At 37.5% G+C, this 22,936-nt stretch overlaps 1 protein-coding gene across 2 annotated transcripts in view; it reads right to left on the bottom strand.

Annotated features, from left to right (window-relative positions):
- Positions 1–22,066, bottom strand: part of LOC136164846 (nuclear body protein SP140-like protein) — a 95,164-nt gene extending 73,098 nt beyond the window's left edge. The window contains exon 1 of one of the 2 annotated variants that reach the window (XM_065930372.1): positions 21,843–22,066. In XM_065930372.1, coding sequence (XP_065786444.1) covers positions 21,843–21,910 — 68 coding nt within the window. In that variant the 5' untranslated portion in view covers positions 21,911–22,066. Of the gene's footprint in view, positions 1–21,631; positions 21,798–21,842 lie in introns of those variants that run through there. The other variant, XM_065930373.1, reaches the window with a different exon arrangement.
- Positions 22,067–22,936: the final 870 nt, after the last annotated feature.

Below are 22,936 nucleotides of genomic sequence, written 5' to 3' on the forward strand. Positions count from 1 at the left end.
AAAAAAAAAAAAAAGAAGAAGAAGAAGAAAAGGAAATTCAAGGTACAGAGTTAGGGAAGGAATAAAACTAACTTTGTTTGCAGATAAGATGATTGTCTATGTATAAAATCCAAAAAAATTCACATGCACACAAAATCTGGAACTTATAGTTAAGTATAGCAAGGTTGCGGGACAAAGATCAATTGCTTTTGTATATACCAGCATTGAAAAATTGGAATTTGAAATGCAGTAAGACAACATCATTTACAATAGCACCAAAAATATAAAATATTTAGGTATTTGTTGTTGTTCAGTCATTGAGTCATGTCCAGCTCTTTGCAATCCCATGGACGGCAGCATGCTAGGATTCCCCGTCCTTCACCATCTCCCTGAGTTTGCTCAAACTCACATCCACTGAGTCGGTGATGCCATCCAACCATCTCATCCTCTGTCAGGGGGATGAGACAGAGGATTCTCCTCCTGCCTTCAATCTTTCTAGCATCAGGGTCTTTTCCAATGAGTCAGCTCTTCGCATCAGGTGGCCAAAGTATTGGAGCTTCAGCTTTGGCACCCCAAGCTGATGCGGAAGTCTTTTCAATCAATATTCAGAGTTGATTTCCTTCAAGATTGACTGGTTTGATCTCCTTATAGTCCAAGAGACTCTCAAGAGTCTTCTCCAACACCACAGTTCAAAAGCATCAATTCTTCAATGCTCAGTCTTCTTTATGATCCAACTCTCACATCCACACATAACTACTGGAAAAACTACAGCTTTGACTAGATGAACCTTTGTCAGCAAAGAGATGTCTCTGCCTGTAAATATGCTGTCTAGATTTGTCATAGCTTTCCTTCCAAGGAGCAATTCTGTATTTATTTTGTTAGATTTATACCTAAGTATCTTTAGAATTAATTTAATTGAAATTAAAAATATTTAGGTATGAATCTAACAAAATATATACAGAGTCAAAATAAACAGAAAATTATTCTAGAAGGAGACAAATTTAACTTTGCAAAATAACATAACTGTAACTAGTTTGATGTAAAATTTTGAGTTATATAAACAAAGAGTGCTGACCTTACTGGTAAAGGAAAATTTGTATTATTTCTTTTAAATATGAAAAATTTGAACATATGATTTCAAATTCAACACTAGAAAATATAGAAATACAGATTAAAATTATTTTGAAAAGCTAAAAGTAACCACTGGTTAAGTAAAATCAGACTCTTCCAGAGCCTTGTGAAGCACTGAAAAATAACATAAAATGGAAATATTGTTTGCATTTTTAGAGAAGACAAAACAAGAATAACAATAGAATTCTAAAAACTAAGAAAAAAGCATGAAAAATATATCATTAAGAACACTAGATGTAAATGAAAAATTATGTTGAAAGGAACAGGATCAAAGTTAGAATCCAACAAGAGACAAGAAATTTGACACAAAATTTGTTAAAATCAAAGATAGGCAAGTTATGGTATTCAAATATAAACAAAACAAAAAATAAGAGTTTTAATATCCAACTCAAAGCAAAATTCAAAAGACAAATAATAGGGCAAAGTTTTCAAGAATATTGAGAAGCAGTTCACTTCTAGCTTTTGACTCTTCACATATTCAAAAATGATCAAAATATATAAGCTCTGAATAATTAGCAAAAATGTTTTATTATTTAATCTTATAACCTAAAAACTGAACATTTTCCCCCAACATCCTTTAAATGCAGATAAATACAGATCACAGTCTTGAACATAAATGAAGTCACAAAAGTTATAAGCAGTAGAAGCTAAATAGACTGCATAGTAAGAAAAATAAACCATCCAGAGATTTATGAAACAAAACAAAAATTACTGTGTTGGGTCAAAGATGATATTTTGTGGTTTAGAGGTTATTTTTTTTTTAAGTGGAAGAAAATGGAAAATAGTACACTGAGAATGAGTAAAAATAGTTTAGCATCAGGAAATCTCTTTATACAATTTATTACCTCAACAAACAAAAGGAGAAAAAGTATATAAATAAATCCATAATAATTTTAAAAGGGAATTTCTTAGAACCTAACAGCCATTTTATAAAAACTATGTGAAATATACAGATACTGAACACAATATGAAGTCTCCAAAAATTACAAATATTATAGCAGACATTGAAATGATGAAATAATTTTAATAGAAAAAAAGACAGGGATGCCTACTATTATCATCATTGTTATATATACATATTTCTAGAAGTTTTGATAAGAAGATGAAGTGATTGGTATAAATACTAAAAGCATACATACATAGAAACCCCAGAGTCCTAACTAAAGTCCATAAGAACTAGAAAAATAATTTGCCAATAATGTGCATGAATTAAAATTTATAGATGTTATTTGGAACACCATAAATTGAAAAGAAATAAAGTAATATTTCAAACATAATAGCCATATATATGTGTTTATAAACACCTGAAAATATGAAGAAAAAAACTAAAAAATCTTATTATTGATTTATATAAAATATTATAAGATTTATATAAAATCTTATTGAAGGTATTAAAACAAGATCTAAATATAAAGAGATAATATAACTTGCCTCCAATCAGGAAAGCATAGTAACTTTAAAATGTCAATCCTTCCAAAATTATTGTAAAAGTGTGATACACTTGCAACTTGTAATCCCATTGAAACTTTATGTGATTTAAATAGACATTTCTCCTAAGACATGCAGATGGCCAAAAGGTACAGAAAAAGATGCTCAACATCACTATTAGAGAAATGGAAATCAAAACTACCTTGAGGTATCACCTCACACTGGTCAGAATGTCCATCATCAAAAATCTACAAATAATAAATGCTGGAGAGGGTGTGGAGAATGCAACTCTTGGTGGGAATATAAATTGGTACAGCCTCTATGGAGAACAGTACAGAGGCTTCTTGAAAAAACTAAAAATGGAGCTACTATATGATCTAGCGATTCCACCCCTAGGCATATATCCAGAGAAAACCATAATTTGAAAACATACATTGCAGCTCTATTTACAATAACCAGGACATGGAAGCAACTTAAACATCCACCAACAGAGGAATGGATAAAGAAGATGCAGTGTGTATATATATATACACACACACATATATATACACACATATAAATATACACACATTTATAGGAACACATATGTGCATATACACAATGGAATGTTACCCATCCATTAAAAAGAACAAAATAATGCCATTTGCAGCATCATGGATGGATCTAGAGATTGATATGTTGAGCGAAGTAAGTCAGACAAAGATGCCTACTGTATGATATCAATTATATGTGAAATCTAAGAAAATGGTACAAATGAACTTATTTACAAAACTGAAACAGAGTCACAGATGTAGAAAATAAACATGATGCAGGGAAAGAGGGGAGGAATAAAGTGGGAGATTGAGATTAACATATACAAATTACTGTATATACAGTAGAAAACTAATGAGTGTTTGTGTGTATGCTTGGTCACTCCGTCCGTGTCTGGCTCTTTCTGACACCCTGGACTGTATCTCACCAGGTTCCTCTGTTCATGGAATTTTCAGGCAAGAATACTGGCTTGGGTTGTCATTTTCTACTCCAAGGGACCTTCCCAACCCAGGGATTTAACCCATCTCTTGTGTCTCCTGTACTGGCAGGCAGATCCTTTATCACTGGGCCACCTAGGAAGCCTAGGTAACTAAGAAGGACCTATTATATAGCACAGGGAACTCTACTCAATTCTCTGCAATGACCTATTAATATACGGGAAAATAATTTAACAAAGAGTGGGTGTGTGGATATGTATAACTGATTCCCTTTGCTATATAGCAGAAACTAACAACATTGTAAATCAACTCTACCCAATAACAATTAATTTTAAAAAAGTAGAAAAAGATTTAATAGATTTAAATGTAAAAAACAATATAGACATTAAAATACAATGTGTAATATATTTTCAACCAATATGACAAAGGCTTAATATATATGATATACAAAGGCTCCAGCCTACTGATAAAATATGACAAATAATTCCAAAGAAAATGGACATGAACTGCTTAGAGAAGAGACAATAAAAATCTCTAATAAACATGTGAATACATACAAACTAAAATGATAATGAGAAACCATTTTTCACCCCTTAGATTGGTAAAAATAGCTTCTTAAATGACATTGAAATGTGGGAGAAGATTCAAAGAAACATACATGCATTGCTGGAATGAGCAAGAATTGCTATAGCCTTTTCAGAAAAGATCTAGCAATATCTAGTAAATTTTAAGACATACAGATTGACCCAGAAGTCCATCATACTGTTGGAATCTATCCTGTGAAGATAAAAACACCACTATGCATATAAAAAGCTCCACAACTTTCAATGGCTTCCTATTTTCCCCCAGAGTAAAAGCCAAGTCCTTAGAGTGTTCAGAGGACCTAAAATGATCCAGCCCTTCTCTCCTCTCCTCTGTCTCACTTCTCTCTGGGGTACCTCACTGTCCTCGTTGTTATTTCCTGACTATACCAGACATACTACAGTTCTAGGAATGAGATGCTGGCTCTTTCCTCCATGTGATATGTTCTTTGTCCAAACATCTATATAATGAATGACTCCTTTATCTTTTTAAAATCCATATTCCATGTCACTTCAATTAAGACCATTTTGATCAACCTACTCAAAACCACAACCACAGTCCTCCCATCTAAACTACATACTCACAACCTCTTAATCTGACTCTATTTTTTATTGTCCATGTCCTTATCACTCCCTAACATACTAAATTACTTATTTACTTTAATTAGTGTTTCTTATCTTATTCTCTGTCTTCTCCCAAAATACATGTGCCATAAGCATAGGAATCTTGTCTGCTTGGTGCTTCGATTTTTCTTGAGTACCTTATGCACACAAGACACTACTAATACCAAGAATAAATATGAACACACTGGTGGTCAAAATAAATTTTAATGTAAAAACTGACATAAGTATAGAAATATGTATGTAGAGTAGAAAACAAAATCCAGTTATATTCTATTTTTAAGGAATATGTGAAAATGAAACCACTCAATGGGATTCAAACCCAAGGGATTGGAATAGATATATCAAACAATTAAAACTAAGGAGCATTGAGTAGAGTTCTCTGTGCTAGACAGTAGGTTCTCATTAGTTGTCTATTTTATGTATAGTAGTGTTTATATGTCAGTCCCAATCTCCCCATTTTATCCCTTCCCCTCTTTCCCTTTGGTAACCAAAAGTTTGTTTTCTATATCTTTGTTTCTGTTTTGTAAATAAGCATTTGATATTTTTCAATACTCACTATTAGCACTCTTCTAAGTGCTTGGCATGTGGTTTAACACACTTTAACTCTTCTATGCAATGGGTAATTTTTTGATCAGCAACATTCTACAGGTAGGAAACTCAGGCTGCCCTACCTCCACAATGGCAGACCTGGGGTTCAAAACATTCCTCCCAACCTTGTACCTATCCCTTCACCTTTTACCCTTCCTTCTATCTGGAGTTAGATACTACACTAATAATCATTACACAATACTGTCTTTCAAACATGGAGAAGCCTCAAAGATGACAAGACTACAAAAGAAATAACAATAGACTATTAAGTGAAAAAATCTTAATCATATGTGAAAAGATCAGAATAAATAACGGACAAAGAAAGACCTTTCCTAATCCATCCTCTGAGAAATTTTCAAAGCTCCTCCTCAACAATCCTTAGCTGGGAGCTCAGCTTTTGCTCTGTGATGATTTAGATGGGTAGGATGTGGGGAGGGTGGGAAGCAGGTCCAAGAGGAAGGGGTATGTGTGTACATATAGCTGATTCACTTCACTGTATAGCAGAAACTAACAAATCATTGTAAAACAACCATATTCCAATTTTTCTTTAAGTTAAAAAGAAAATTAAAATATAAATTACAGGGACTCCCGTGGTCCAGTGGTAAAGAATCCACCTACCAATGCAAGGGCCACGGGAAGATCCCAAATGCTAAGGGGCAATAAGTCGGTGCCCCACGACTACTGAGTCTGGGTGCCCGGAGCCCCTGCTCTGCAAGGAGAGAAGTCACTGCAATGAGAAGTCCGCACATTGCAACTAGAGAAAGCCCACACGCAGCAATGATGACTTAGTGAAGCCGAAAGTAAATAAGTAAACAAAATGAAATTTTAAAAATATAGAAATTACACATGATTGAGCAATAAATGCTGATGAAAACAATACATACAAAACCACAGACATACTCCAAATGGCACAAAGGTGAACATCCATGGCCTAAAATGCATTTATTAAAAAATAGGAAACATTGCATACTAAGTTAAACTTGATTTTTTTGAACTTTTTATTTTGCACTGGCGTATAGCCAGTCACTGAACTGAACAACTGAACTGAACTGATAGCCAATTAACCATGTTGTGATGGTTTTAGATGAACAGTGAAGGGACTCGGCCATACATATACACATATGTACATATATACATATGTACATATACACATATGCATTCTCCCCCAAACACCATTCCCATCTAGGCTGCCACATAAAATTGAGCAGAGTTCCCTGTGCTATGCAGTAGGTCCTTGTTGGTTATCTATTTTAAATGCAGCAGTGTTTACATGCCCATCCCAAACTCCCTAACTATCCTTTTCCCCAATCCTTCCCCCCGACAACTATAAGTTCATAAATCTGTCAGTTTTTTTCTGTTTTGTAAGTAGTTCATTTGTATAATTATTTTTTAGATTCCACATACAAGGGATGTCATATGATATTTCTCCTCTATTGAAAAGTAAACTTTAAATCAAGGTGTTAGAATAAGAAATCAAGATAATCCTCCAAGAAAGCTGAAGACTAGAATAAAGAAAAGAAAAATATGTAAATATAATTTTCTATAAATATAATTTTTAAAAACAGTATTTAATTAAATCTCAAACAAAAAATAAAAGTAATGGAACCAAAAGAATCAAAAGGTTCTTGGACAAGAACAGCAAAATGGAACATTTGATCAAGAGAATGAAAGAAAAGACATAAATGAACAATGCTAGGAATAAGGAAAGGGATATGTCTTTAGTTAAAGAAAAGATTAAAATTTTATAAAAGAAATTCTTATATAATTTCCTACCAATAAATTGACAATCTAGGAAAAATTGTTACTTTTTAAGAAAATAGAAATGATCAAAACTGAGAAAACTTGAGAAATAAATAGAACTAAAATGAATAGGAGAAATGTATAATGTCCTTCCAGACCTGTCCTAGGGATATGTCTTTAGTTAAAGAAAAGATTAAAATTTTATAAAAGAAATTCTTATATAATTTCCTACCAATAAATTGACAATCTAGGAAAAATTGTTACTTTTTAAGAAAATAGAAATGATCAAAACTGAGAAAACTTGAGAAATAAATAGAACTAAAACGAATAGGAGAAATGTATAATGTCCTTCCAGACCTGTCCTAAACCTGCCCTCTCCCCATTTCCCTCCCAGAAATCGGTTTCAAAGAGTTGAATGAGAAATTTTCAGTCATCCTTCAAAGATCAGAACATATTTGTCTTAAATCATTAAAATAAGTTAAAAAAATTTAAATTACCACAAATCATCATGAGGCTGCTACATTTCTGCTATCAAATCCAGATAAACACAAGATAAGTGATAACTGTAGGTTAATGCTGCTTATAAACATGTAATATTAAATCCCCTCATAAGATATTAGTGAGTTTGGTCCAAGGATAGATGAAAAAATAGTGTGACATGACCACATAAGAATCGTCTCAGGAATTCTAGGACAGGACGTGTTAGAAAATCTTTCTATGCTTTTGGTTAAACCTGGCAGATTGAACATATCTGCATTATGTCCTTCTGACATGAAATCATCTGTCAGAAAGTGACATGGCAGAAAGCAAGGATGAGAGAACAGAAGGAAGGAAGGATGAGAGGACAGAAGGAAGGACACTGAACACACGTTCAGCAGACACTTCTGAAGATGAGGTTGAATGTATATTGTTGTTCAGTCACTCAGTCATGTCCAACTCTTTGAAACCCCATGGACTGTAGCCTGCTAGGCTCCTCTGTCCATGAGATTTTTCAGGCAAGAATACTGGAGTGAGTTGTCATTTCCTTCCCCACGGGATCTTCCCAATCTAGGGACTGAACCCTGGTCTTCTCAGCATCTCCTGCATTTCAGGTAGATTCTTTTATCACTGAGTCCCTGGGAAGCCCAAGCAGTAGCCAGTTTCACAGAGTGAAGGATAAAAAACCTAATTGGACCTCTCTTACCATATACAAAAATTAAGTCAAAATGGATTAAAGACTTAACTGTAAGACCTGAAACTATTGCAACATAGAACATGGGGATTATTGATAATAATACTGTGCTGTATACTTAAAAATACTAAGAAAGTGTATTTTCAAGTTTTCATCACAAGAAAAATATTTGCAACTATGTACAGTACTGAATGTTAAGTGGACTTATTGTGGTGATCATTTCATAATATATACAAATAACAAATTGCTATGATATACCCCTGAAATTAATATAATGTTGTATGCCAATTATATATAAATTTTAAAAATCTATAAATAATTGCCAAAATTTGGAAGCAACCAAAATGTCCCCCAGGAAGTGAATGGATAAATAAACTGTGGTACATTTAGAGAACAGAATACTATTCAGTCCAAAAGAAAATACACGTTATTAAGTAAAAGAAGATAATCTGGAAAGGCTACATACTGTATGATTCCAACCATATGATAGTCTGGAAAAGGCAAAATAAGGGAGACAGTAAGAAGATCAGTTGTTGCCAGGGATTTGGGGAAGGGATAAGTAGGCAGAGTACAGAGCATTTTTAGTGCAGAGAAATGACTCTGTATGAAACCATGATGGTGGTCACATATCATTATATATTTGCCTAAGCTCACAGTGTACAGTGGACTTGAATTTGAGCAAACTCTGGGAGACAGTAAAAGACAGAGTGGCTTGGCGTGCTGCAGTCCATGGGATCACAAAGAGTCGGACATGACTTAGTGACTGAACAACAGTGTACAAGAATGAATCCTAATGTAATCTACGAAACTCTGAGTGATGATGCGTCTATGTAGGTTGAAAGTGAAGTCGCTCAGTCACGTCCGACTCTTTGTGACCCCATGGACTATACAGTCCCTGGAATTCTCTAGGCCAGAATGCTGGAGTGGGTAGCCTTTCCTTTCTCCAGGGGATGTTCCCAACCCGGGGGTCAAACCCAGGTCTCCTCTATTGCAGGCGGATTCTTTACCAGCTGAGGCACCAGGAAAGCATCAATGTAAGTTTATAAAATTGTAAAAAATGTACCAGTCTGTTGGGGAACTTTGATAATGGACTGTGCTAGGCATGTTTAGGCTTCCCTGATGACTCAGTGGTAAAGAACCTGCCTGCTAATGCAGGAGGTGTGGGTTTGATCCCTGGGTCGGGAAGATCCCCTGGAGCAGGAAATGGCAACCCACTCAAGCATTCCTGCCTGTGAAATCCCATAGAGAGAGGAGCCTGGCGTGTTGCAGTCCATAGGGTTGCAAAGAATTGGACATGACTGAGTGATTAAAAGACAGCAACCACAATCTCCACTTTGATGATGCTAGTAGGCTTTTTACACTTAGCCATGTAGGAACTGATTGCAGATCTGAGTCACATCTTGAAACATACTTTTTTCTAACTTTTCCATCTATAGGATTTAATAAATACATAAAACAGCCCCCATGAGGTATATGCTCTTATCATCCCATTTTACAGATGAAGAAACAGGTGTACAGAGATGTTAAGAGATATCTGCAAGGCCACATAGCCACTAAAGAACAGAATGAGGCTTTGGACCAGAGTCTAGACCCTTTAACCATTACATAATATTGCCATCTAGGCAAATGACAACTCTATCCTTTAGTTTCTTTGGCTAGAACCTTTGCAGTCTTCTATGACACTTCTCTCCCTCCCATACCTAATGTTTTGTTCATCTTCAATAGTCCTTCACTTTACCATAGAAACATATCCAGTATCCCACAACTTTTCTTTGTATCCACTGCTCCAGCCTGGTCCCAACCACAATCATACCAGGCTACTGCAGTGACTACCAACTAGTCTTCTTGTTTACACTTATGTCATATTGCAGCTGTTCTCCAAACTCTAAATACCAACAGAGATCTTTTTGAAACTGAAATTCTATTATTTCACTCTATTGAAAAACCCTCTAATGGCCCCCACAATCTATTCTAAATTATTGACCATGACCTATGAGAAACAACATGATCTATCTTTTAGTACCTTTCCAATCTCCTTTTCTACTCTCCTTTTAGATCACTGCCTTTTGGCACTGTAATCGCCAAATTTTCTTCTTACATTCCAGGCATGTTTCTATACCTGACTTTTCATTGACTGTTTCCTCTACTTAGAGCATTTCTTCAGGAATTTGAATGGTGCTTTTCATTCATTCATGACTTCCATTAAATATCAATAGTAGCCTCTTAGGAAACCTTCCCATTACACCCTATTCATGTACCCCATGGGTTTTTTTTTTTCTTACTACCTTCTGTCATTAAATTATAAATTTATTTGTTCATCTGCTTATTCTTTGTCTTGAATGTCATTTCCATTAGGTCAGAGACTTGGTCTGCTTTGCTCACCATTATATTCCAGCATCTAACTAAGTGCTGGGAATATGGTGTCAGGAAATATTTGTGGATGAATGAATCAAGTGTTAGTATAATATATAGGAGAATATGGCTAGAATTCTGAGTATATGAAGTAAGTAAGTTTTAGTTGCTCAGTTGTGTCTAATTCTTTGTGACCCCATGGACTGTAGCCCGCCAGGCTCCCTCTGTCCATGGTCATTCTCCAGGCAAGATTATTGGAATGGGTTACCATTCCCTTCTCCAGGGGATCTTCCTGACCCAGGGATCGAATCTGGGTCTCCTGAGTTGTAGGAGATTCTTTACCATCTGAGCCACCGGGGAAGTCCAGTATATGAAAGGCATTTTTAAACAGGACACAAGGAGGATAACATTGGTAGACACGAGTATATAAAAATGGACATGGATAGGTAGGTTATGACCAACCTAGACGGTATATTAAAAAACAGAGACATTACTTCGCCAACAAAGGTCCACCTAGTCAAGGCTATGGTTTTTCCAGTGGTCATGTATGGATGTGAGAGCTGGACTATAAAGAAAGCTGAGCACTGAAGAATTGATGCTTTTGAACTGTGGTGTTGGAGAAGACTCTTGGGAGTCCCTTGGACTGCAAGGAGATCCAACCAGCCCATCCTAAAGGAGATCAGTCCTGGTTGTTCATTGGAAGGACTGATGTTGAAGCTGAAACTCCAATACTTTGGCCACTTGATACAGAGAACTGACTCATTTGAAAAGACCCTGATGCTGGGAAAGATTGAGGGCAGGAGGAGAAGGGGATGACAGAGGATGAGATGGCTGGATGGCATCACCGACACGATGGACATGGGTTTGGGTGGACTCCGGGAGTTGGTGATGGACAGGGAGGCCTGGCGTGCTGTGGTTCATGGGGTCGCAAAGAGTCGGACATGACTGAGAGACTTAACTGAACTGAACATGCACCTTAAGGTTCATAGCAGCATTATTTACAATTGCCAAGATATGGAGTCAACTTAAGTGCCCATTAGCAGATGAAATAGGATGAAAAATACACACACACTAATCAGAATACTAGTCATTAAAAATTTTGCCATTTGCAACACTGTGAATGGACTTAGAGAGTATTATGCTCAATGAAATAAGCCAGAGAAAGACATATACTCTGTGTTATCCCTTATACCTGGAATCTAAAAAATAAAACAGATGGATATATATAACAAAACAGTAACAGACTCATTGATATAAAGAACAAGCTAATGGTTACCAGGGAGAAGAGGGAAGCAGGAAGAGGCAAGATTAGGGATATGCGATTAAGAGACACAAACTTCCCTGTGCAAAATAAATAAGTAACAGGGATATATTGTATAGCACAGGGAAATATAACCATTATTTTATAATAACTTTAAATGGAGTATAATCTATAAAAGTATTGAATCACTGTTATACACCTGAAACTAATATTATAGTGTAAATCAACTGTATTTCAATTTAAAAAAAATTAAAAACTCAATAGCAGGATTTAGAAGAAGATTGAATTAAAAAGGCAAAATTTGTGAACTGACTAACTAGAAGACAGAGAGGTAAATAAAAGCTATGCATTTACCCACAGTAGAAATTCTTTCCAAATTGGAGTCAGTCCTCTCAAACTCTGCTATTATTTTACCAAGATTATGTAATATTCTAAATCTTTTGTTATCATTTCAACAATCTTCACAGCTTCTTCACCAAGAGTACATTCCATCTCAGGAAGCCACTTTCTTTACTCATCCATAAGAAGCAACTCCTCATTTGTTATAGTTGTATCATGAGATTGCACTATTTCAATCACATCTTCAGGTTCCACTATTAATTCTAGTTCTCTTGCTGTTTCCACCACATCTGCAGTTACTTCCTCCCCTCGTAGTCATTCATGAAGGTTGGAATCAACTTCTTTGACTGGTTGGAAAGAATTTGATTGGTTGGAAAGAATTTCTACTGTGGATAAATGCTGCCAAACCATTGCATGCCACAGACAAATTGTTCATGAAAGGAAGAGTCAGTAAACATGGAAATTTCATTTTTGTCTTATTCTAATAAATTTTGAAAGTCACTCTAACCTTCAGCAACCACCACCCTGATGAGTCAGCGTCTATCAACATATAGGCAAGACCCTCCACCAGCAAAAAGATCACAACTTGTGGAAGGTTCACAAGGTCAGCGTTTTTTAGCAATAAACTATCTTAAATTAAGGTATGTACATTTTAAGGCATGTTATTGTATACTTAATAGACTACAGTATAGGGTAAATGTAACTTTTATATGCACCGGGAAACCAAAAAGTTTGTGTGATCTTATTGTGATATTTACTTTTTTCTGTGGTCTGAAATGGAACCTGCAAAATCTCTGATGTATGCCTGTATTGATTGTTATTTCTAATCTCTGATAGAACTTAGTATAATATTCTGTGCATTAAAATAAATAAATAAATAAATAAAAGACATGCAACCTAGGTATAGACATTTAAAAAGTGGGAAAGTGCAGAAAATCATGAAAGAAATATGTGAGAAACTGTCAAAAGGTCTAGTATAATCATTATAGTCCTGGAAAGAGAGAGGAGGAATCTGGGGGGAGGGCAGAAGAAATATTTGAAGAGATAATGGCTAAGGTTTTCCAAAAGCGATCAGTCACAAATTAAAGCAGGCATCAAGTCATAAATTAAAGTGACTATGAAAACGCCAATAGGATAAATGCAAAACAAAAACAAAATGCAAACAAATCTAGGCTCATTACTGTTTAAATGCTAAGAGAAAAATCTTAGAAGAAATCAGAGGAAACTTCATGAGCCACAATTAAATCTCAAGCCATAAACTTTGAAAACTGGCAGATAACCAATTAACAAATCCTTCAATCAATGACAGCGAGTTCTGGTGTGGTGGAGCAGGATTCAAAACATCTGTCTCCCACCAACTCCCATAAGCAGTAGTGTTCTGTTGAAAAAACTTAGGAGTTGGAAAGAACATTTTAAAATGTTATCAATCACTGAAGAGATGAAACTGCAGTAAGGATTTGCCAGCAAAAGGAAAGGGGGAGGGAGAAACCAGAGAGGTAAGCAAAGCACAAAGACACTTTTGAATTGAGGGTATTTGCTGATCCCAGAAAATCAGAACCTCAGGTTTGAGAGCCTTAAGGGGTAGATGGACAGAAATAAAGTCTAGAGTCCACACAGCGGGCAGAGTCCAATGGGAGTCCTGTTCCTGACCTTGATATCTTCATAGAGAGAATAAAGTGAAGAAGGAGCAGCTCAGGGTTTACTGAATTGCATTCCCAGTGAAATCACCTGGATTCCTCCAGGTTCTCTCAGTCTCTGAGCTTGTACCTAAGAGATCCCAGACTGGGGTGTCTTAAAAGCACCTGGATGTAACAAACAGAAATCATTTCCAAAGCCTAGTAGCTTCACTGCAGACCCAAATTTTATATATAAATAATTTTCCAAATACAGTGCTAGTATATAGTCCAAGATAAACAGCTATATAAGCAAAATAATCCTGTGAATAGAGCATAAAAAGGAAAAAACTAGTAACTCGATAGGTGGAGAAGCCTGGCAAACACCACCTAATTCGAGTGATCAGTGTCAACACCCCTGGTGATAAGTCAGTTGACATGTCCCCTTATGGGATGTGATGAAAAGGGCATTTCATCTCTGTGGTTTTCTTTCATAAAATCTGTAACCCCAGCCTACTTCTAAGGAAGACATCAAGACCAACCCAAGCTGAAAGACATTCTACAAAATGCCTGCTAAGTGCTCTTCAAACTGTCAAGGTCATAAAAGATAAGAAAAGACTGAGAAACTGTCATAGACCAGAAGAGAATAGGTGATGGGACAGTTCAAGGCATTGTGGTGGATTCAGTCCTGCAACAGAATATGAACACTGGTAGAAAAACTGGTGAAACTGAAAAAAAGTCTGGGTTTTCATTAGGTATATTTAGTGTTGATGTTAGTCACTCGGTCATGTCCGACCCTTGGCGACCCCATGGACTGTAGCTCGCCAGGCTCCTCTGTCCATGGAATTCTCCAGGCAAGAATACTGGAATGGGTTGCCATTTTCTTCTCCAGGGGATCTTCCAGACCCGGTGATCAAACCCGAGGCCCCTGCATTGCACGCAGATTCTTTCTCGTCCGAGCCACCAGGTTTAGTTAATAGTAACCTAATAACCTAACAGCATGGGGTTTTTTAGTTTTGATAGATGTACCACAATAATATGAGAGGGTAACCTCACAGGATGTGAAACTGGGTGTGCAGTGTTTAGAAACTTCTGTACTACCTTTGCAACTTTTTTGTAAATATAAAGTTATTCCAAAATAAGAAGTTTACTTAAAAAATGAAATTTGTGAGTGAGAACTGGCAGAAACAAAAGAAAACAGGGCCACAATCACTTCAGATATGGAAAGTATCAGATGTCAAGTATAAAACTTCTTTAACCTGTGTAAGCTTTTTCATTAAAAAAGAAAACCTACAGCAAACATCATTCATAATTGTACAATGATAAAGGCCTTCCCTTTGGAACTAGAATCAAAACAGAGATGATTACAGCTACTACTTGTGTTCACCATATCCAAAGTCCTAGCCCACACAGTAAGGCTAGAAAAAGAAGTAGGAAGAAAAAGGATTAGATTAGAAGAAACAAAACCGCCATTGTGTACATGTTTTATAAATTTACGTCCATACAAAAGTATATATCTCTAGACAAGTTATTAGACTTTTTTGGCAAAGCTTCCATTTATTTTTATATCTTAGTAACAAGCAGCTAGAAAGTTGATTCTGAAATTACATAGATATAATTGCAGAAAGATGTCAAGTATCTATGAATAAATCTAGAAGAAGTGTAAGACTTCTAGGCAGAAAATTTTATTAGAAAATATTTTTAAATTAATAACATACAAATGCCATATAATGCCATAGAAGACAATACTGACTTACATATTCAACACAATCCTAAACAAAACCTCAACAAGATTTTGACAAGCTGATTTGGAGATGCTAAAACCAAAACACTTTGGAAAAAGAAAAGAACATGGGAAGATTTACTCTACCATTTTCAAGAGTTCACATGAAGCTTTTTTACTATGACAGTGTGGAGACACATAAGGAAAGCCTGTCATAGGTCAATGGCAGAGAAGAAAGAGCACATAAACAGCACCCTGCATCTATGGCCACTTGGCTAATGAGAAGTGAAGCACAGCAGATCAGTGGGGAAAGGGATGGTTTAACCGATCAAAGGATTCTCAAGCTGAAATTGACAAGAATTAAAGTAGACGCTTTATCAGACAGGAAGTAATTTGGTCTCAGATATCTAAAGAAAATATGGGTAAAAAACCAAAAACATTTGCTCAAGACTGTGGGTGACCAGCGAGCTGTCCATGTCAAGTCAGAGTGAAATGGGCTGTAAAATCATGGCAGGCACATGAACAAGAAAGTTAAACAACATGTGAAACCAAACTGCAAACAGAATCAATCTGGAAAGATAACCCAGAGGATGAAGAAAACATCCGCAAAGCACTGAACATCACACAAAGACCTAAACAATAAAGCAAGAGCATAAAGATGAGGTGATAAAACAAAATGTTTCAAGTTTGGAGAGCTGTAGAAACAAATTAAGATTCCCCAAATAAACACAATCAACTTAAAAAAAAAAAAACCCAAGACACCAGAAACTACTAAAAATTAAATAATTCTCATGAAGAAAAGTTTGAGACAATTAGTATGAGCAGAAAGCAAAATGCTAAAGATATGAAAGTTGAAAGACAGATAAAAGCTATGAAGGCTAAAACTGCTACAATGAAAGAATAATTTATCCAAAAATTGGAAAAGAAAAATATACTAGAGGAGAACCTTACCACAAAGGTAGAATTGAAACTATCACCTTAAGAACACAAGGATTATGGTTAAAGACAGTGCACATGGAATTAATTCATCAGTAACTTTCTGAATGGCTTTATTTATTCCAAATAACAAGGGCAAATCTATTTTATAAAATCAATAGAATAAGAAGCCTATACTTGAAGTTTAAGCTTTAATAAGAAAAAGTCTTCATGAGCAAAGTTAAAAGGCAAGAAAAGTATATTCATAACCTTCAGAGTATTTAGCAAATTCTTATTGTTAAAGAAAGAACGATCACCTGAACTCACATTGGCAATAAATTAACCAGTAATTCATAGAAAACACAAAAATTTTTCAATCTCTCATGTAATTAGGAGAATCAAGTTAACAAGACTCAGAGATACCTGGAGTAACAGGCAAATTTGGCCTTGGAGTACAAAATGAAGCAGGGCAAAGACTAACACAGTTTGCCAAGAGAACGCTCTGGTCATAACAAACACCCCCTTCCAACAGCACAAGAGAAGACTCTACACATGCACATCACCAGATGGTCAATACCAAAATCAGATTGATTATATTCTTTGCAGCCAAAGATGGAGAAGCTCCATACAGTCAGCAAAAACAAGACCGGGAGCTGACTGTGGCTCAGATCATGAACTCCTTATTGCCAAATTCAGACTTAAATTGAAGAAAGTAGGGAAAATCACTAGACCATTCAGGTATGACCTAAATCAAATCCCTTAAGATTATACAGTGGAAGTGACAGACAGATTCAAGGGATTAGATCTGATAGAATGCCTGAAGAACAATGGAGGGAGGTTCATGACATTGTACAGGAGGCAGCGATCAAGACTATTCCCAAGAAAAGGAAAGGCAAAATGACTGTTTCAGGAGGCCTCACAAATAGCTATGAAAAGAAGAGAAGCTAAAGGCAAAGGAGAAAAGGAAATATACCCATTTGAATGTGGAGTTCCAAAGAACAGCAAGGAGAGACAAGAAAGCCTTCCTCAGTGATCAGTGCAAAGAAATAGAGGAAAACAATAGAACGGGAAAGACAATAGTTCTCTTCAAGAAAATTAGAGATACCAAGGGAACATTTCATTCAAAGATGGGCACAATAAAGGACAGAAATGGTATGGACCTATTGGAAGCAGAAGATATTAAGAAGAGATGGCAACAATACACATAACAATATACAAAAAAATCTTAATTACCCAGATAACCACGATGGTGTGCTCACTCACCTAGAGCCAGACATCCTAGAATTCAAAGTCAAGTGGGCCTTAGGAAGCATCCCTACGAACAAATCTAGTGGAGGTGATGGAATTCCAGTTGAGCTATTTCAAATCCTAAAAGATGGTGCTGTGAAAGTGCTGCACTCAATATGCCAGCAAATTTGGAACACTCAGCAGTGGCCACAGGAGTGGAAAAGTTCAGTTTTCTTTCCAATCCCAAAGAAAGACAATGCCAAAAAATGTTCAAACTAATGCACAATTGCACTCATCTCACATACTAGTAAAATAATGCTTAAATTTCTCCAAGACAGGCTGCAACAGTACGTGAATTGTGAACTTCCAGATGTTCAAGCTGGGTTTAGAATAGGCAGAGGAACCAGAGATCAAATTGCCAACATCCACTGGATCATCAAAAAAGCAAGAGAGTTCCAGAAAAATATCTACTTCTGCTTTATTGACTACGCCAAAGCCTTTGACTGTGTGGATCACAATAAACTGTGGAAAATTCTGAAAGAGATGAGAATACCAGACCATGTTACTTGCCTCCTGAAAAATCTGTATGCAGGTCAAGAAGTAACAGTTAGAACTGGACATGAAACAACAGACTGGTTCCAAATCAGTAAAGGAGTATATCAAGGCTGTATATTGACACCCTGCCTATTTAACTTATATGCAGAGTACATCATGAGAAATGCCAGGCTGGATGAAGCACAAGCTGGAATCAAGACTTCCAGGGGAAATATCAATAATGACATATATGCAGATGACACCACCCTTATGGTAGAAAGCGAAGAGGAACTAAATAGCCTCTTGATGAAAGTGATAGAGGAGAGTGGGAAAGTTGGTTTAAAGCTCAACATTCAGAAAACTAAGATCATGGCATCCAGCCCCATGACTTCATGGCAAATAGATTGGGAAACAGTGAGAGACTTTATTCTGGGGGGCTCCAAAATCACTGCAGGTGGTGACTGCTGACATGAAATTAAAAGATGCTTGCTTCTTGGAAGAAAAACTATGACCAGCCTAGATAGCATATTAAAAAGCAGAGACATTACTTTGCCAACAAAGGTCCATCTAGTCAAGGCTATGGTTTTTACAGTAGTCATGTATGGATCTGAGAGTTAGACTATGAAGAAAGTTGAGTGCCGAAGAATTGATGCTTTTGAACTGTGGTGTTGGAGAAGACTCTTGAGGGTCCCTTAGACTGCAAGGAGCTCCAACCAGTCCATCCTAAAGGAGATCATTGGAAGGACTGATGTTGAAGCTGAAGCGTCAATATTTTGACCACCTGATTCAATGAACTGACTTCTTTGAAAAGACCCTGACTCTGGGAAAGATCGAAGGCGGAAGGAGAAGGGGATGACACAGGATGAGATAGTTGGATGGCATCACCGACTCAATGCATGTGAGTTTGAGTAAGCTCCAGGAGTTGGTGATGGACAGGGAAGCCTGGTGTGCTGCAGTCCATGGGGTTGCAGAGTTGGACATGAGCGATTGAACTGATATGAAGTTAACAAGATGCCACTCTTTATCCACCACATCTGCAAAGTTTGGGTGTGGGGGGTTAGCTTGTCTAATTTTGGGTTGTTGTTTAGTCCCTAAGTTGTGTCTGACTCTTTTTCAACCCCATGGACTGTAGCCCTGAAGGCTCCTCTGTTCATGGGATTTTCCAGGCAAGAGTACTGGAATGGGTTGCCATTTCCTTCTTCCAGGGGATCTTTCTGATCCAAGGATTGAACCTGCCTATCCTGCATTAGCAGATGGATTCTTTACCTCTGAGCCACAAGGGAAGCCTAACTTTTGGTAGGAAGATATATTGGTTCTGCTACTTAAGCAGTGTGGCAGAATCTATAAACAATTAAATATGAGTACCCTTTGCCTCAGCACTATAACTTTTTTGGTTATTGACACAACACAAACACTTGCATATGTGCAAAAATAATAATATTTATTTCTATAAATTATCTTTGTTATCATAGCTTGTTGGTAAAAGTGAGCAATTGAAAATTACCAGAAATTCTGTCAGTAGAGTGGTGGAGTGGTTTTAAAACTATGGTGTAAGTCAGAATGGCCATCATCAAAAGGTCTACAAATAAATGCTGAAGAGGGTGTGGAGAAAAGGGAATCCTACACTATTGACGGGAATGTAAATTGGTATAGCCACTATGAAGAACAGTATGGAAGTTCCTTAAAAAACTAAAAATGGAACTACCATATGATCCATCCATCCCACTCTTGAGCATGTGTACAGAGAAAACCATGCTTCGAAAACATACATGCAACCCAGTATTCATTGCAGCATTATTTACAGTAGCCAGAACATGGAGACAACCTAAATATCTGTCAACAGAGGAATGGATAAAGAAAATGTGGTATATACATACAACAGAATATTACTTGGTCAGAAAAAAATGCAAAGCCATTTGCAACAACATGGATGAACCTAGAGACTATCATATTAAGTGAATTAAGTCAGAGAAAGACAAATATCATATATCATTTATATGTGGAATCTAAAATACAAATAAACTTATTTACAAAACAGAAACAGACTCACAGACATAGAAAACAAACTTACAGTTTCCAGAGGGGACATGTGGAGGGGGGGATAAATTAGGAATTCTGGAGTAACATATACACAGTACTATATAAAATAGACAAACAACAAAGACCTACTTGTAGCAGAGGGAACTTTACTCAGTATTTTGTAATAACATATATGGAAAAAGAATGAAAAATAATATATATGTGTATATACACATATATGTATATATGTGTGTACATATACATATATACACATATATGTACAACTGAATTATTTTGTTGTACACTTGAAACTAACACAATATTGTAAAACTACTACACTTCAATTAAAGAAAAAAACAAACAACAACAACATAAAACCATGGTGTGTCCATTCCATAGAATAGCATTATATATGGCTGTTAAAAGGAATAAGGCAGACCTATGATTATAAAGAAAATCTCTATGATTTTCACTACTAAACTAAGTGAAAATGAAAAAAGGTATTTACAGTATAATTCCATGTTTTAAAAAACAGGGCTTAAATTATGTATTTAGGAAAATGAGTTATATACATAAGTGCATAGAAACAAATCTGGAGGGTTATGCCTGCAACTCTAACAGGAGTGGGATTGGAAGCTGCCAGGGGGTGAGTTGTGAACAGGACTTTTTCCATCTTTCCACTTCCGTATTGTTTGAAATTTTATGAGCCAGACTCCATATGCATTTCTTTTGTATCAAAAAAATTTTAAATTTCAAATATTAAGTAATGTTATTTCTGATGCATTACTAGAGAAAGATAGAAACACTACTTTTTTCCTTGTAGAGATGTAACCTGTTCCAGAACAGAAAATGAAACCAAACGTAACATTACTCAGCCTGTGCTAGCCCTGGGCAGTTTAAGGCATTTCTCTTCTTTTTGTTTCTTTGCTCAGGATGGCTGGAGGAGGAGCGCAGGACCCCCAGTCAGAAACGAGATTAGTTCCAGAGCTGACAGAGGTGTCATCCACAGGACAGACACGAACCCACACCACCCAGGGTTTCAAAATAAGTCAGGGGGTTACCCTGAATCTCATGTTTTCTAAACTGTCTTCTTTGAAATGATCTATGCAAAGGTAGAACTAAGGGAAACGAGAGTGATCTGGGGTCACTAGGAAATAATGCGTCATAAAGGACAAGGTGCCTTCAGGCAGATTTGCCAGGCAAGCAGTATTTTCAAAACAAGCAGTCATGTGTGTTGTGGAGGCAGGACCCAACCAGCAGGCGCCCTGCTGCAGTTAAAATCCCATTTCCTCATCGCACATTCCTGTCCACCCTTATACGGCAGGCAAAGGTTCCCCTACACCAGGTGGAAAGCAAAGGTTCAGTGCAGAGTCCAAAGACAGCACTGAGCAGCAGCTGGCCACAGGGAAAGGCGGAAGGAAGGGGGAGAAAGACTGACCTGGTGCTGAGCTCTCTGCCCGCTCCGGCCATTTTCCCGCCCGGCCTGGCCTGGGCCTGAGCTTGGCCTCTGATTCGATTCTTCCAGTCTCCCCAGCCTGGGTTCCGAGAGGCCCCCGGAGCCCTGAACCCGAGCAGGAAGTCAGCTCTGGGTCTCACCCAGGGCCCGTGGCTCCACCCACGGAGAGGAAAAGAGAAGTGAAAGTACTTGCCAGTGAGCTGTGCTTGGCAGATACCGGCTCGCTCCCTCCATCCGCAGCTCCCTGGTGCTTCCAGCCATCAAGACATGTGGTCCCAGGGATGCAAGACAAGGAGTGACCCTCAGGGCCTGGAGGGCCAAGGGAGGGACAGGGCCAGCCCCCAGGGGGCCACCTGTTTGTGCAAAGACAGCAGCAACATCTGAGTGATCCCAACTGTCCTCAGGCTTCTGCCTTCTCAGGGCAGTTCAGAGTTTGGTATGAGGTCAAGGACAAACTCAGGTGTGCCCCTTCCCCTTTGCTGAGATGATTGTCCGGGGAAGAGGGAAAAACAAAGACTTCAGATCTTCTCTCCAGCCTGTAGGAGAGCCTGGACCAACCAGGTCAGGTCCCAGCATTTGGCCACCGAGCAGGAGTGAGCCCAAATGCTCAGCTTTATAAAGTGGAGAGAACAGTTTTAGCATTCCTGGAAATCAGCCAGGGGTAGGAGAAGAAACTCCAAAGCTCTGGGGCCGGAGACTGGAGCCCAGCTGGTGATGAGGGTTGACATCTTAGGTGCAAGGCTCTAAGGTGCCCCGACTGTAGGGTTGCTTCACCAGCATAGCCAGGGGTGATGAACAGAAACCTGGGACACTGTCATGGGAATGCAGAGGCAAGAGGCTTCTCTCCAGATGGAAAGGGAGGTTAGAACCCAGATCATGTAGAAATGAATGAGCAGGTAACCCCTGCTGAGGGGGCGACCCTTGGTCCTGGAGTTGTGTCTGTCCATAGATTATTCACTCAGATTCTGTGAATTCAGAATTTCACTCAGATTTCACTCAGATCCTTCCACAAAGGATCAGAAGTGACCAGATCGCGAGTCAGCATGAAACCAAACCATGTGTGAAGATAAGAGGAGGGTTTCTACTCTCTGTTCACTTCTTTCTTTTCACTGTGGTCAGGACAGACCCCAGAACTCCAAAGAGGACATCTTTACTGGTGGGCTGGGTCTCAGTGGTACCAGGTCCTGCACAGGTGTGGACTCCATCCTCCCCCCACCTCACTCTGGGCGTAGCAGGACTATTGAACTGAGCCTCTACTGGGCAGAACTGTCCTCTGCTCCTGACTCC

This window comes from Muntiacus reevesi, chromosome 3 (genome assembly GCF_963930625.1).
Source record: "Muntiacus reevesi chromosome 3, mMunRee1.1, whole genome shotgun sequence".
NCBI classification, from domain to species: Eukaryota; Metazoa; Chordata; class Mammalia; order Artiodactyla; family Cervidae; genus Muntiacus; species Muntiacus reevesi.